The sequence below is a fragment of the Neomonachus schauinslandi genome, chromosome 13, assembly GCF_002201575.2.
Source record: "Neomonachus schauinslandi chromosome 13, ASM220157v2, whole genome shotgun sequence".
Classification (NCBI taxonomy): Eukaryota; Metazoa; Chordata; class Mammalia; order Carnivora; family Phocidae; genus Neomonachus; species Neomonachus schauinslandi.
Genome location: NC_058415.1, coordinates 44567117 through 44579244, shown reverse-complemented (window position 1 = coordinate 44579244; position 12128 = coordinate 44567117). Strand labels below are relative to the sequence as shown.

The following is a 12128-nucleotide window of genomic DNA, read 5'->3' as shown; positions in this document are numbered from 1 at the left end:
ACGGCTTTCAGGGCGTCCTGCTGCGAACAGCCGGAACGAGAGCAGGGCAAGTTTCTGAAATAAAAAGAACTAAAAAGAACTAAAAATCTTCAGACGGTGTATAAGGTACAGGAGAGGGCAAGAGAACTGAACTCCGGTCCTACCCTTCTATGGTACCAGCAAAGGCAGAGTGATCGGGACCAAGCTGGGACTCCACCCTGGCTCTGGACAGTGCGAGACAGATCAACCTGCGGAGAGTCTAACCTTCAAAAACAAGCTTGGGCTGGTTAGCCCGTTACTCACTGCCGGCGGAGCCGACCTCCCTATGCTAATTAGCCCCGGCTCCGGAAGTACCGCCCACCGGCGCTCACTTCCGCTATCCCAGCCGTCCGCTTATCTCGCGAGAACTAGAAGTGCCTATGAGACGTGGGCTAAGCGGAAGTCGGTCCTCTTTTTCGTGGCGCCTCGGAGGCGGTAGGCTGCTTCAGGATGAAGGTAGGAAGTGGTGGAGGCTTCTGAAATGGGCTGGGGGAAGGTGGGTCGAGCCCCAGAACGCCGCATTGTCACAGTGCTAGCACTCCAGAGTCCTAGCTCTAGGTGGAGAAGGGTCTGAGGCGGGAGAAAGCTTGCCGCTCTCGGGTCCAGGGGTCCGTGGGAGAGCGGATGGCGAGCGATTACAGCTGGAGCCGCGCCGGGCGGGGAGCGCCATAGTGGCGTCCTCACGCCCAGCCCGGCCGATGCGGCCCTGCTGCCCACTTGGCGGCCCGCGGGTCGGGCTCTTTGCTCTGACAGGCTGAAAGGCTGCGGAGGGCCCTTCGTCCCCGGGGTCATTCCGCGAGGCTTGAGGAAACATGAGACCGATTTTTAGTGCGGTGCTTGTGCGTTATTATGCGCACACATGCTTCAGCTAACCAAACCGACATGTCAAGGTATCTGCTCCTTGTCTGGGGGTTACATAAAAGGCTTTCTGGTGGTTCTGCGGTTTTCTAAAGCTCTTCTCCTCCCTCCCCCCCCCTTAATTCTTAGCTGAACATCTCTTTCCCAGCTACTGGCTGCCAGAAACTCATTGAAGTGGACGATGAACGCAAACTTCGTACCTTTTATGAGAAGCGTATGGCCACAGAAGTTGCTGCTGATGCTCTCGGTGAAGAATGGAAGGTTGGTTACTGAATTAAATTTTTAGCTCTTGAAGAAATAGCGCTATTGGTAATTAGTGTATGTAGCCGAGTAGGAACTACTCCGGGTTCTGTCTTATGACCTTGCTTGGATTACTTCTTTTTTTTTTTTTTTTTTTTTTTATTTATTCATGAGAGACAGAGAGAGAGAGAGAGAGGCAGAGGGAGAAGCAGGCTCCCAAGGAGCAGGGAGCCCGATGCGGGACTCGATCCCAGGACCCTGGGATCATGACCTGAGCCGAAGGCAGACGCTTAACCATCTGAGCCACCCAGGCGCCCGCTTGGATTACTTCTACATGTCTGTTTAGAGCTGTCACCTTGCAGGGTTCTGTGTACATCAAAGGGTAAAGTTAAGTTCTTTAAGGGGCGCCTGGGTGGCTCAGTCGTTAAGCATCTGCCTTCGGCTCAGGTCATGGTCCCAGGGTCCTGGAATCGAGCCCCACATCGGGCTCCCTGCTTCGCCGGAAGCCTGCTTCTCCATCTCCCACTCTCCCTGTGTTTCTCTCTGTCAAATAAGTAAAATCTTAAAAAAGTTCTTTAAAAAGTGCTAACAAGGGTTGTTTCTGTTTGGTAGCTCGTCTGTACTTCGGTTTCTTAACAATCTTTCCCTCGCTGGAACTGTTACATCTAGTAAAACATAGGTTAGAAATAGGACTTGAAAGGAATTTTCTAATCTTGGCAAATTGGAAGATGTACACAAAACTTAGTAACCAGAGAAAACTGTAAATTTCAAATTGTTTTAGCACACTTCCTAGGATTTAAGGGCCATAATCCTTTATTTTACAACGTGTCGTATTCTGCAGGGTTATGTGGTCCGAATCAGTGGTGGCAATGACAAACAGGGCTTCCCCATGAAGCAGGGTGTCTTGACCCATGGTCGTGTCCGCCTGCTGCTGAGTAAGGGGCATTCCTGCTATAGACCAAGGAGGACTGGAGAGAGAAAGCGCAAATCTGTTCGGGGTTGCATTGTGGATGCCAATCTCAGTGTTCTCAACTTGGTCATTGTAAAAAAAGGTGAGGTTTACTTGTGTTCTTGAGTTCAGTTTCTCTTTACATGGATTTAAAAGCTGATTACCCAAATGCTTTTTCATTTTCACTTGCAGTATCCACAGTTTGACCATTGGACTTGTTTACCAATGCATAAACAGTAATTACGGTTCTTGTTTGTAAAAAAAAGTTGCGGAATTAAAAGGTCTGATCATTTTCCTCTTTTAGGGGAGAAGGATATTCCTGGACTCACTGATACTACTGTGCCTCGTCGCCTGGGGCCCAAAAGAGCCAGCAGAATCCGCAAACTTTTCAATCTCTCTAAAGAAGATGATGTCCGCCAGTATGTTGTGAGAAAGCCCCTAAACAAAGAAGGTAGGGGAGATTATGCAATTTAGGGTTTGCTTAATTTTCTTTGTTTGTAGCATCTTGTGCACATATTAGAAAGTCCACCTGTTATGTATTTAGCAGGAGTTTAAGTATTTTAGGAAAATACTGGGAAGAGGGTCAAGATCGGCACTTGTTACTAATCCTTGTTGTATCTGATGCTTCTCTAGAGTATTACAATTTTACTTGAAATTTTCCCTGAGCTACTCATGTATGCTTATCTGAAGTTAACTTAGCAGACTTAAGGTTCATTACTTTGGGTTAGGAGTTGGGAAAATGATAGAAAATTCTGGGACTATGGTTGAATGTGCTGACTTCCCACCCACTTTTGCTTTCTTTACATATTAGAGGTTCTGTTTGTTTACAGACGAAGTAATGCTTTCATCAGCTGAAGTTGCTGTTAAGTCCTGGCCCTCATTTTCTTAATCTGAGATTTGGATAGCAGTACTGGGCGTTGTGGACATTAGAACAAAAATACTTCATTCAGAATCCTAGGAACAGGTGTTTGGGGGTTTGGAGCTTTAATATTTTGAGATGGTATATAGTAGATAACGTGGTTTGTTAGGGAACATGACCCATCACCGGTGAGGCAGCAGTGTTCTGTGACATGACTATTTCTTAGTAAAGTGTATGAGTATTTCTTTCCATTATGTGGAGTAAAGAGCATGTCCGTTCAGGTGGGTTTTCCTGACAAATGTGAAAAAAACTGGTTGGGTTTTGGTGCTGGGTACTTAAAAACCTAAAACCTACACCTGGCATATGGTGAGTGCTCATGGGTCACTCCAAATATCTGAACCACCTGTGTGCGAGGTACTATTTTAAGTGTTGGTGATATAGTATAAAAGGACAAGTTATTCTCCTGTGGTTTACGCTTAAAAAAGAAATAGCAGGGGCGCCTGGGTGGCTCAGTCGGTTAAGTGTCTGCCTTCAGCTCAGGTCCTGGGATCGAGCCCCACATCAGGCTCCTTGCTTTGCAGGGAGTGCGCTTCTCCCTCTCCTCCCTGCTTGTACTCTGTCCTCCTCTCTCAAAATCTTTTTTAAAAAAAGAAAGAAATGGCAGATACATGGCAGTTGGCTAATAAACACCACTGGCAATACTAGTGTAGTAAGTGTTGTAGTTAACAGGTGTTTATAGCATGGTTCTTTTATCTTTATAATTAAGGTGTTTGACTTTTAGCAAAACCTGAACAATTACTTAGTTCTAGAATATTTGCCTGAGCTATTTGTTACTCTCACCAGGTGTCTACAAACTCAAATGATTACATCTAAAGAGACATCTGCTCTAAAGCAGATCTATAATCCATAGGATTTGGGACTTAGAGCACACGGGCTAAGTGAAGATACTCTATAAACACTGTGCTGCACATTTTAACGTTAATGGTTTTGTTCCCCAGATTGGCAGGATCTGCCTTGGCAAATACCAGATGCAAGCATAAATGGGATTTCAGAGTATGGTTAGGGTAGTGGTGCAGATAGAGCTTAGTTTTCATAGATGAGTTTACACAGGCAGTTAATACAGTTTTAAACTAATGCTCCTGTGTCTTAGAGTACAAAATATGTAATACCCTACAAAGACAATGTAATTGTGGAAGGGAAATCAAAGTTGAGTAGAAAAAAGCTTGGGGGGGCGCCTGGGTGGCTCAGTCGGTTAGGCGACTGCCTTCGGCTCAGGTCATGATCCTGGAGTCCCGGGATCGAGTCCCGCATCAGGCTCCCGGCTCAGCGGGGAGTCTGCTTCTCCCTCTGACCCTCCCCCTCTCATGCTCTCTCTCTCCCATTCTCTCTCTCAGATAAATAAATAAAAAATCTTAAAAAAAAAAAGCTTGGGGTATGCCCCCCCCCCCCCCCAAGCAGAGTAGCCTAAATTTACATACGGTCTTGAAGTTGGCATCCAAATTAGTGGTGTAGTTTAATGAGCCGTTTGAGGATTAAATGTGCTAATCAGGAAAACACTGGCACCTAGTAGACAAAGTTAATCTCTTCACTTTTCAGAAGGACTTACCAGTTTCTATTTTGAGAATATTTAGCCCATCTTGGCTTTTTGTTGACAGGGTAGGAAGTCTATTAGATTTGACTTAAAAGGCCTCATACAGGTAAGTTTTCCTACAGTAGTCCTGTTAGTAATGTTTTTAAAATGTAGATCCTAATGAACACGGGTATTCTTGAGAAGTGTTTGAATCATCATCTGAATTTTCAGGTAAAAAACCTAGAACCAAAGCGCCTAAGATTCAGCGTCTTGTTACCCCACGTGTCCTCCAGCACAAACGGCGGCGTATTGCTTTGAAGAAGCAGCGCACTAAGAAAAATAAGGAAGAGGCTGCAGAATATGCTAAACTTTTGGCCAAGAGAATGAAGGTAAGTCAAGAAGACTGGGGGTGGGAAATCAGGCCTGACTTTGGATTTTTAAGCCAGACAATCTATAACTGCTTTTTTGTTTTGTTTAGGAGGCCAAAGAAAAACGCCAGGAACAGATTGCCAAGAGACGGAGGCTGTCCTCTCTGAGAGCTTCTACCTCTAAGTCTGAGTCCAGTCAAAAATGAGATTTTCTATGAGTGACAAATAAATAAGATCAGACATCAAATCCCCTTTATTGACTTTTCATTGATGACAAAACATAGACAAATGGAGAGAAAACTGAGATAAGGGAATATCATATATAGCAATATGATGGTGTATAAAGTGTTCTAGAGATACTTGAAAGTGATACCTTCAAGGTGAGAGGCTGAGACCATACTGTAACAGTGGGACAGATGGCCAATACGGGATTTCTTTTTGAGATGGGTGAATGGCTCAGGAAAGGATTCTGTGCATAAGGTACCTATTGCTTTTTCAGCAAGGCATGGAACAATTTGGGGGAAATAAAAGGACTAGGACTATTTTTTCGTACACTTTATTTTGAGGAATACAGTTTTAAACATCCATACACAATACATGAAAAGTGCCCTTAAGATGAACATTTGTCACATGTAAAAAAGATACCTTGTTAAAAGCATAGTTAACAGATAACCTCTTAAAACCGTTCACAAAGCTTTCAAAACCAGTGCAAATTTTATTAACAAAAGCTTTTCAACTCTAGTGAATTGTTACTCGTGCATTTTATGGTTTCACACTGTGCCTTTAAGAAACACTTGGATTGATGAAGGATGCACAAAGAGAAAATATACTGTTTTCTAATGTAGCCTGTCTAGTTTCTATAGTAACTGCAGTTAGAACTAACCTTTACAGACTAGAAGGCTCTTAAAAAGGCACAATAGGCTTTAAGGGTGAAGAACTGGAGTTCCTTATTTGCTGGAGTGTATGTTTTAACCACAGGTGAGTAAAATTTTCAACTGCTTTAACATACAGAGACTGAAGCTGTGCTTGCACTTAAAGGTTTGCTTATCAATCATGTGCGGATCTGACCAAAATGTAGATTGTGATTCAGAAGATTTGTGGCCCCAGAATCTACATTACTAGTAACTTTCCAGGTAATGTCAATAATGCCAGTCCCTGGACTAGACTAGCTGAGAAGATTCTTAGACAAAAGGGAGATGCATGTTACTCTTAATACATGGTATTAAAAAGTTACAGAACGTGAAAAACTAATTGGCAATTGGTGTTATATAAATTAAGATTGAACTAAAAAAGCATAAAGGGAAAATTTTTAAGTGATAACGCAAAATAAAAAGGAATAAACACTGCAGTCATAAGGGGTAACTTAAAGGCCGGAAGGCAAGTCTGGTATATAGGCCAGAGTTACTGTACTAACCAGTACCTGGTTGATTTTAACACAAAATGAGCACCACCACCATGCTTGCTTGTATCAAGGAGTGCAGTCACTAAAGTGGACAGATAATGGCTGAGCTAGGCTGTTCTAGCTTGTTAATTCTGGCAGACTTAAGATGGAGAACTACTTTTCAAAAGGGGGAATGCTGGAGAGTATTTCAATAGTAAGAATGTTTAATCCTGCATTACTAGTTTGTACTAAGAATGAAGTTAAGAGCAACATTAGACTCTCCCACAATTAAAGGATTCATTTACGCTTTTATTATGCTTGCATAGTTACAACAGTCTTAACCACATAGGTTGCTATAATCTACAAAATGCAGCCAAAATCAAATCAGACTATCAAATCCAAAACTAGTATAAGGTAATGCTAAATATCTGGACTAATTTGAAAGATTGCAGAAGTTCTCAGGCTTTTAAGTTTCATACATTGCTACGAGTCACTCCAGACCTTTCTAAACCTTTCTAAACGTATGGATAATGACTGCATATCTGGCCTTACAGTTTTGTTTGCAGTAAATTTTTAGTGGTCCCCTTTCTGTGGTAGGTGCTAGAAAAGGCCTTTATGCACTTTAAACACAAAACAGCCCCTATTTCTAAATGAAAGCAGGCTAAGGTTTCCAATGTATAATGGCTGAGTTACTTAGAATGTTATAAAAAGTTACTAGAAAATGTATATTTTAGTACAGTATAGCCAAATCTTAAATGTGTAAGGAGATCTTCGTTACACTTACTAACAGGAAGTGCTCTGGTAAGTAATTTAGTTCAGGTTAAGACTACCGAGAAGTGGAAAAACAATATGGGAACTCTAAAATAGAATTGTACACATTTCAGGAGCCTTAAAGATGTGACAGAGACAAGCACAGCAAACTTAAGAATTTTGCATTTTATTCATCCTCAAGCTTTTATGCAAGGTAATTCCAAACTTTGGGGAAATAAGTGTTAAGTACCAAGTATTAAGCTGCAAAAAATATACTCTGAGATAGTGCAAATGATCCATTTTTAAGGTAATGAGAGTTGTACATAATTTCTGACAAGTTCTTTCACTCTAATTCCATAATAAATTGAAATGAAATCTGCATAGGTTAGATTAGCCCTGAAATGTTGAAAGACAATTTTTAAAAGATTACACCAGGTGGGAGATTTGGGCTGTTATCAACTGATTTAGTCATCTGCATAATTACTGTAAAAGTACACATAACCATTGGTTTTTTAAACCTTGGAGAGAGTTAAGGCAAACTTAACTGTTCATAAGGGCTGTTTTTAATGAAAGGCATGATAAATGGCAGGCATGTGAGGTCATGATTTTCTTGAACCTACTGGCAAGAAGCTCAAGAAGCTTTTAACATTTTAAGACTTAATTGATCCATCCTAAAAAACTATTTACAAATGCACAAATAATAAGCATACAAATTAAATATATAAGAATAAAATTTCTGTATGCAGTGCAAGTTTATCCCACAGGTTTTTAAAAGTGACCAATAGCAACAGTTTATGTACCTGAACAATTTCAGGTACAAAAAAATCAACATGAGCATTTTAAGCATGTTCCAATTTTGTAAATTATGAGGGTGATTTAGTATGATTGGCTCATTTATTTCCAATCTTAAAGCTGTTGCAAATTAACACGGTATTTGGGAAGAGGATGAAAGTATCTTGGATATTCAAGATAAAATCCACTAAGGAAGAGAATACATAATAAGGATGAAGAAATACAGGCAAGGCTGTCATCAGACTTTAAGGTAATTTTGATTAATGACTACAGCTGAGTTTAGTTGTAGTCATTTAATAGTTGCAGACCCCTTTCAGAAAATTGTATTGCAACACGCAGTCTAAGAATTTTAATAAATATCATATGGCTGTACATACAAATACCTACACAGCCACACATATATACACACATACACAAATAGTTGCCCTTATAATTGAGATTTCATTTGTTTTGGGGTTAGGCAAGTTTACATTAAACTGCTATTCCCCAAGACCAACAACTTCAAATATAAACAAAATGCCAAGAATGAATATAGTTTCGCATTATCAAACTACATATAATGAGAAATCCAAAAACAGTTCTCAAGCAGAGGCAGATGAACCACTCAGAAGTTGCAAACCTTCAGATATTAACCCTGGGGCATTTTTATGACATTTTTACATTGTGAGATGATTCCATATGAATTACATTTCATTACATACTGTCCCAAGAGTTAACTTCATTTCCCTTTCATCAATTGTTAGCATTTGGAACAAACCTTCAATGTTTGCCAAATGAATCTATTCCCTCAAGCTTTGTCAAAAATCTAGTGAACATCTTACTTAAATGAGAGGCGCTCCAAAACACTTCCTGCACCATTCCATACTGATACTTGGTGGAGCATCAATTTTCTGCAACTTTTCAAGAATCTCTGAAGATAGATTATTGTATGCAAGTCCATATTCATTGTCAAAAGCCTCTGAAAGACATTTTCAAAAATGCAGTTACAATTTGTTAAAAAGTCATAGGCTGAAAAATGGTAATTTCATATATATCTATAAACTGTATTTAAAAGTAGAAATCCTTGGAAAGGTAAGGGCAGCATGCCAATTACAACTTTGTAAATTACTTCAGAAAATGAAAGAACCTCCTTTAGTAATACTTAAGTAACCAACTTACCAATATCAATATTCTCTCTTCCAAGAGATACTAATGATAAGAAGAGGATTTCTCGGTATAAACTCCTATAAAACAAATGTTTTTAAAGTTAATGGGCACAGAGCATAAAAATACACACATGAAGGTTTTGTAAAATGGTGAAAATGATTACATTTTATAGTTAACAGTAATGTATCCATGTCCATATCGTGGGTTTGATATAACACTACAGTTAGAAGTCACCTTTAGGGGAAGTTGGGTGAAAAGTATGGTGAATTCTGTGCTACTCTTTGCAACTTACTTTGGATTTCTATTTCAAATGAAAAAGTTACGGACATAAGACTAAACACTAAAAACTAATTTAAATGGCTTATTTTAACTTTTATAACATTTTAACAATATAAATACAGTTGGCCTTGGACAACATGGGATTGAATTTCATGGGTCCACCTGTGTGTTGGGTTTTTTTCCCCAATACAGCGAGTACTGTAAAGGTATTTTCTCTAGTAACTTTATTGTAAGAATCCGTTATATAATACAGCATACAAAATGTGTTAGCTATTTGTTATTGTTAGGACTTCTGGTCAACAGCTATTAAGTTTCGGGGTAGTCAAAAATTATACACAGATTATCAATTGCATGGGGGGGTCATTCAAGGGTCAACTATAATAGGTAACTGTTTTAACTCTACTTTGCAATTAAAATTTGCAAAAGCAGAGTCTCCTCTCAGATTAATTTTTAAGTAAGTTAGGGGTCTAAAACCCTTGGACGCTGAAAAGTGGTGTGGTCTCTTTACTATTTAATGCAATGATAAAGGATAAACTATATTTGGTTTGTGAACATAAAAGTTTCACAAATTAAACCTTAAAAATGAGCTTCATAGCTCAGTTAAAAATGAAGAAAAGCTAAAGAAATGAACTGATTTCCGAGTACTTAACATAGAAAAAAAATTAGAGAGTAATGCTAATTCTGATAATGCTTCATATGTAGCTTTGTTTAGAAGCTTCAGAAGTCGTAACATATCCTCTCTCATTTTCCTTCCTTTATTTAAACTACAGATGCTTGAAACTAGCTGCTCTTTAGACTGTGAAGGTCATCTGTATCTCAACTGTTGAGATTACAAAAGGATCCATTCATTTTCTTTTTTTTTTTTTTAAGATTTTTTTTTTTTTTTAAGATTTTTATTTATTTGAGAGAGAGAGAATGAGAGACAGAGAGCACGAGAGGGAAGAGGGCAGAGGGAGAAGCAGACCCCCTGCTGAGCAGGGAGCCCGATGTGGGACTCGATCCCGGGACTCCAGGATCATGACCTGAGCCGAAGGCAGTCGCTTAACCAACTGAGCCACCCAGGCGCCCGGATCCATTCATTTTCATAATCAGTTCACGCTCTACCACTTCTGAGGTTATCTTCAAAGATGCCATGACCAAAGAAATTTGTAGAGGATCTGGAAACTGTTAGTATTTGGTAGCATTTATTATGCCACCTTTTCTGAAGTCTCCCCTGCAAAATTCACTTATATTGAGACTGGGATGAGTACTGATCTAAGCCTGTTAGCGGACAATAGTAAGAGGATCAGGAAAGCTCCATATCCTTTGTAATTTACTGTTTCCATTGCTTTCCTAAATTGTTTCTATTCCTAAACAGGTTTTTTTTAATGTCCCACAAGAAAATAAAAGATAAGACGTGCAGGTATGACAGGGCCTGAACAAGCAGTACATATATATAACGTCACTGCTAACAAATTCATAGAAGATTTCCGGTGAATAGCAGTAATGTTTCCCAAAGACTCTACATTTTAGACATGAATGGATGACTTCCTAAAATTTATTCCTCCACACACAACTTTTGTAATGTTTGCTCAAGTATGAACATTTACAACTAGAGATATTTTAAAAATAATACTTAAACATGAAATTATCTTGAGTGGCATGAAGCAAAAACTGGATTCTTACCTTTGTCTTTTCATGTCTGGCTTTATTAGCTGTGAAAGTAGATTGATGGGTTTAAGAACATCATTATGTTGAATACTCTGCCTGATGGTCTCTACTAAAGTGCTTGTGGCTTCTTGTTCCTCTGATAGGAGAGACAATTTCTTTTCAGAATCTAATAATAAGAACACAGTAAGAATACTCTAATTATCAAAAAAAAAAAAAAGTTTTTTCCCCAGAGTTGTAGCATTTTTAGTCTTTTATTCAACATCGCCTCCCCCTTACCAGTAAAATTATGTGTCAATGTGACCAGCTAAAAAATATTTTTCCTGCTTTCTTTGGATAGTAAAGTCCTGTCCCTTTGCCTTTTCCCTGAACACAGGGGTTCCTTCTTCAGGCTGGGATGTGATAGCTTGTACTCTAGCAGCAATCTTGTTACCACCATGAAGCAACTGATGGAAAAGTGAGACACAACACCAGGAGCCTGGGTCGCTGATGACAGGAGGTGCCTCCCAGTCCTGGAGTGTCTATTTCATCACTTATTTATGTGAAAGAATAATCTTTACCTGTTTAAGCTTCTGTTATTTGCTATTAAATATAGCAGAGTATAATCCTAATTGATACAAGGGTAATTCCAGAATTAGAAATATTTATATAGATTTCATAAATTACAAAAGTGCTTGAATCTATATTGGGATTTAATCATGCTAACTTTAAAAATACACAAAATCGGAGCGCCTGGGTGGCTCAGTCAGTTAAGCATCCAACTCTTTTTTAAGTTTTATTATTTGCACATATCTTTCCCCCCTTCTATGCGTTAACGTGTTTTTTTTTTTTTGATGGTTTATTTTTCAGCACAGAAGTTTTTATTTTGATTAAGTCCAATTTATCTATTTTTTCTTTTCTCACTTGTGCTTTTGGTGGTGGTGTATCTAAGAAGGTCTGTCCTATGTTTACTGTTTTCTTCTAAGAGTTCTTTTGCTTTTACATTTAGATCTATGATCCATTTTGAGTTCATTTTTATGTATAATATGAGGAGGTGCTCCAACTTCGGGGTTTTTTTGTTTTTTTTGCATGATGCTCCAGTTGTCCCGGCACCATTTGTTAAAAACACTATTCTTTATCCACTGAATGGTCTTGGCACTCTTGTTGAAAGACAAATGACTATACATATGAGAGTTTATTTCTGGAAACTCAGCTCTATTCTATTGACATAGATAGATATATAGATAGATAGATAGATAGATAGATAGATAGATAGATAGATAGATAGATAG

At 39.1% G+C, this 12128-nt stretch overlaps 2 protein-coding genes and 1 long non-coding RNA gene across 3 annotated transcripts in view; 2 read left to right on the top strand and 1 right to left on the bottom strand.

Annotated features, from left to right (window-relative positions):
- Positions 1-407: 407 nt before the first annotated feature.
- On the top strand, positions 408-5109 carry RPS6 (ribosomal protein S6). Its single transcript, XM_021682457.2, has 6 exons — positions 408-474; positions 1006-1137; positions 1958-2168; positions 2370-2516; positions 4726-4883; positions 4973-5109. Exons 1-6 carry the CDS (start codon positions 469-471, stop codon positions 5066-5068), a joined length of 750 nt encoding a protein of 249 aa, XP_021538132.1. The 5' UTR covers positions 408-468; the 3' UTR covers positions 5069-5109.
- A 300-nt stretch (positions 5110-5409) lies between these two features.
- The window catches only part of DENND4C (DENN domain containing 4C), a 140941-nt gene continuing 134222 nt past the window's right edge, over positions 5410-12128 (bottom strand). The window contains 3 exon segments of the mRNA XM_021682458.2: positions 5410-8743; positions 8944-9008; positions 10876-11026. Of these exon segments, the coding sequence (XP_021538133.1) occupies positions 8607-8743; positions 8944-9008; positions 10876-11026 (353 nt within the window). The 3' untranslated portion in view covers positions 5410-8606.
- LOC110573842 overlaps positions 10304-12128 on the top strand; it is a 9473-nt gene continuing 7648 nt past the window's right edge. The window contains exons 1-2 of the long non-coding RNA XR_002479930.1: positions 10304-10376; positions 11234-11356. This is a non-coding gene — a long non-coding RNA (uncharacterized LOC110573842). The remainder of the gene's footprint in view (positions 10377-11233; positions 11357-12128) is intronic.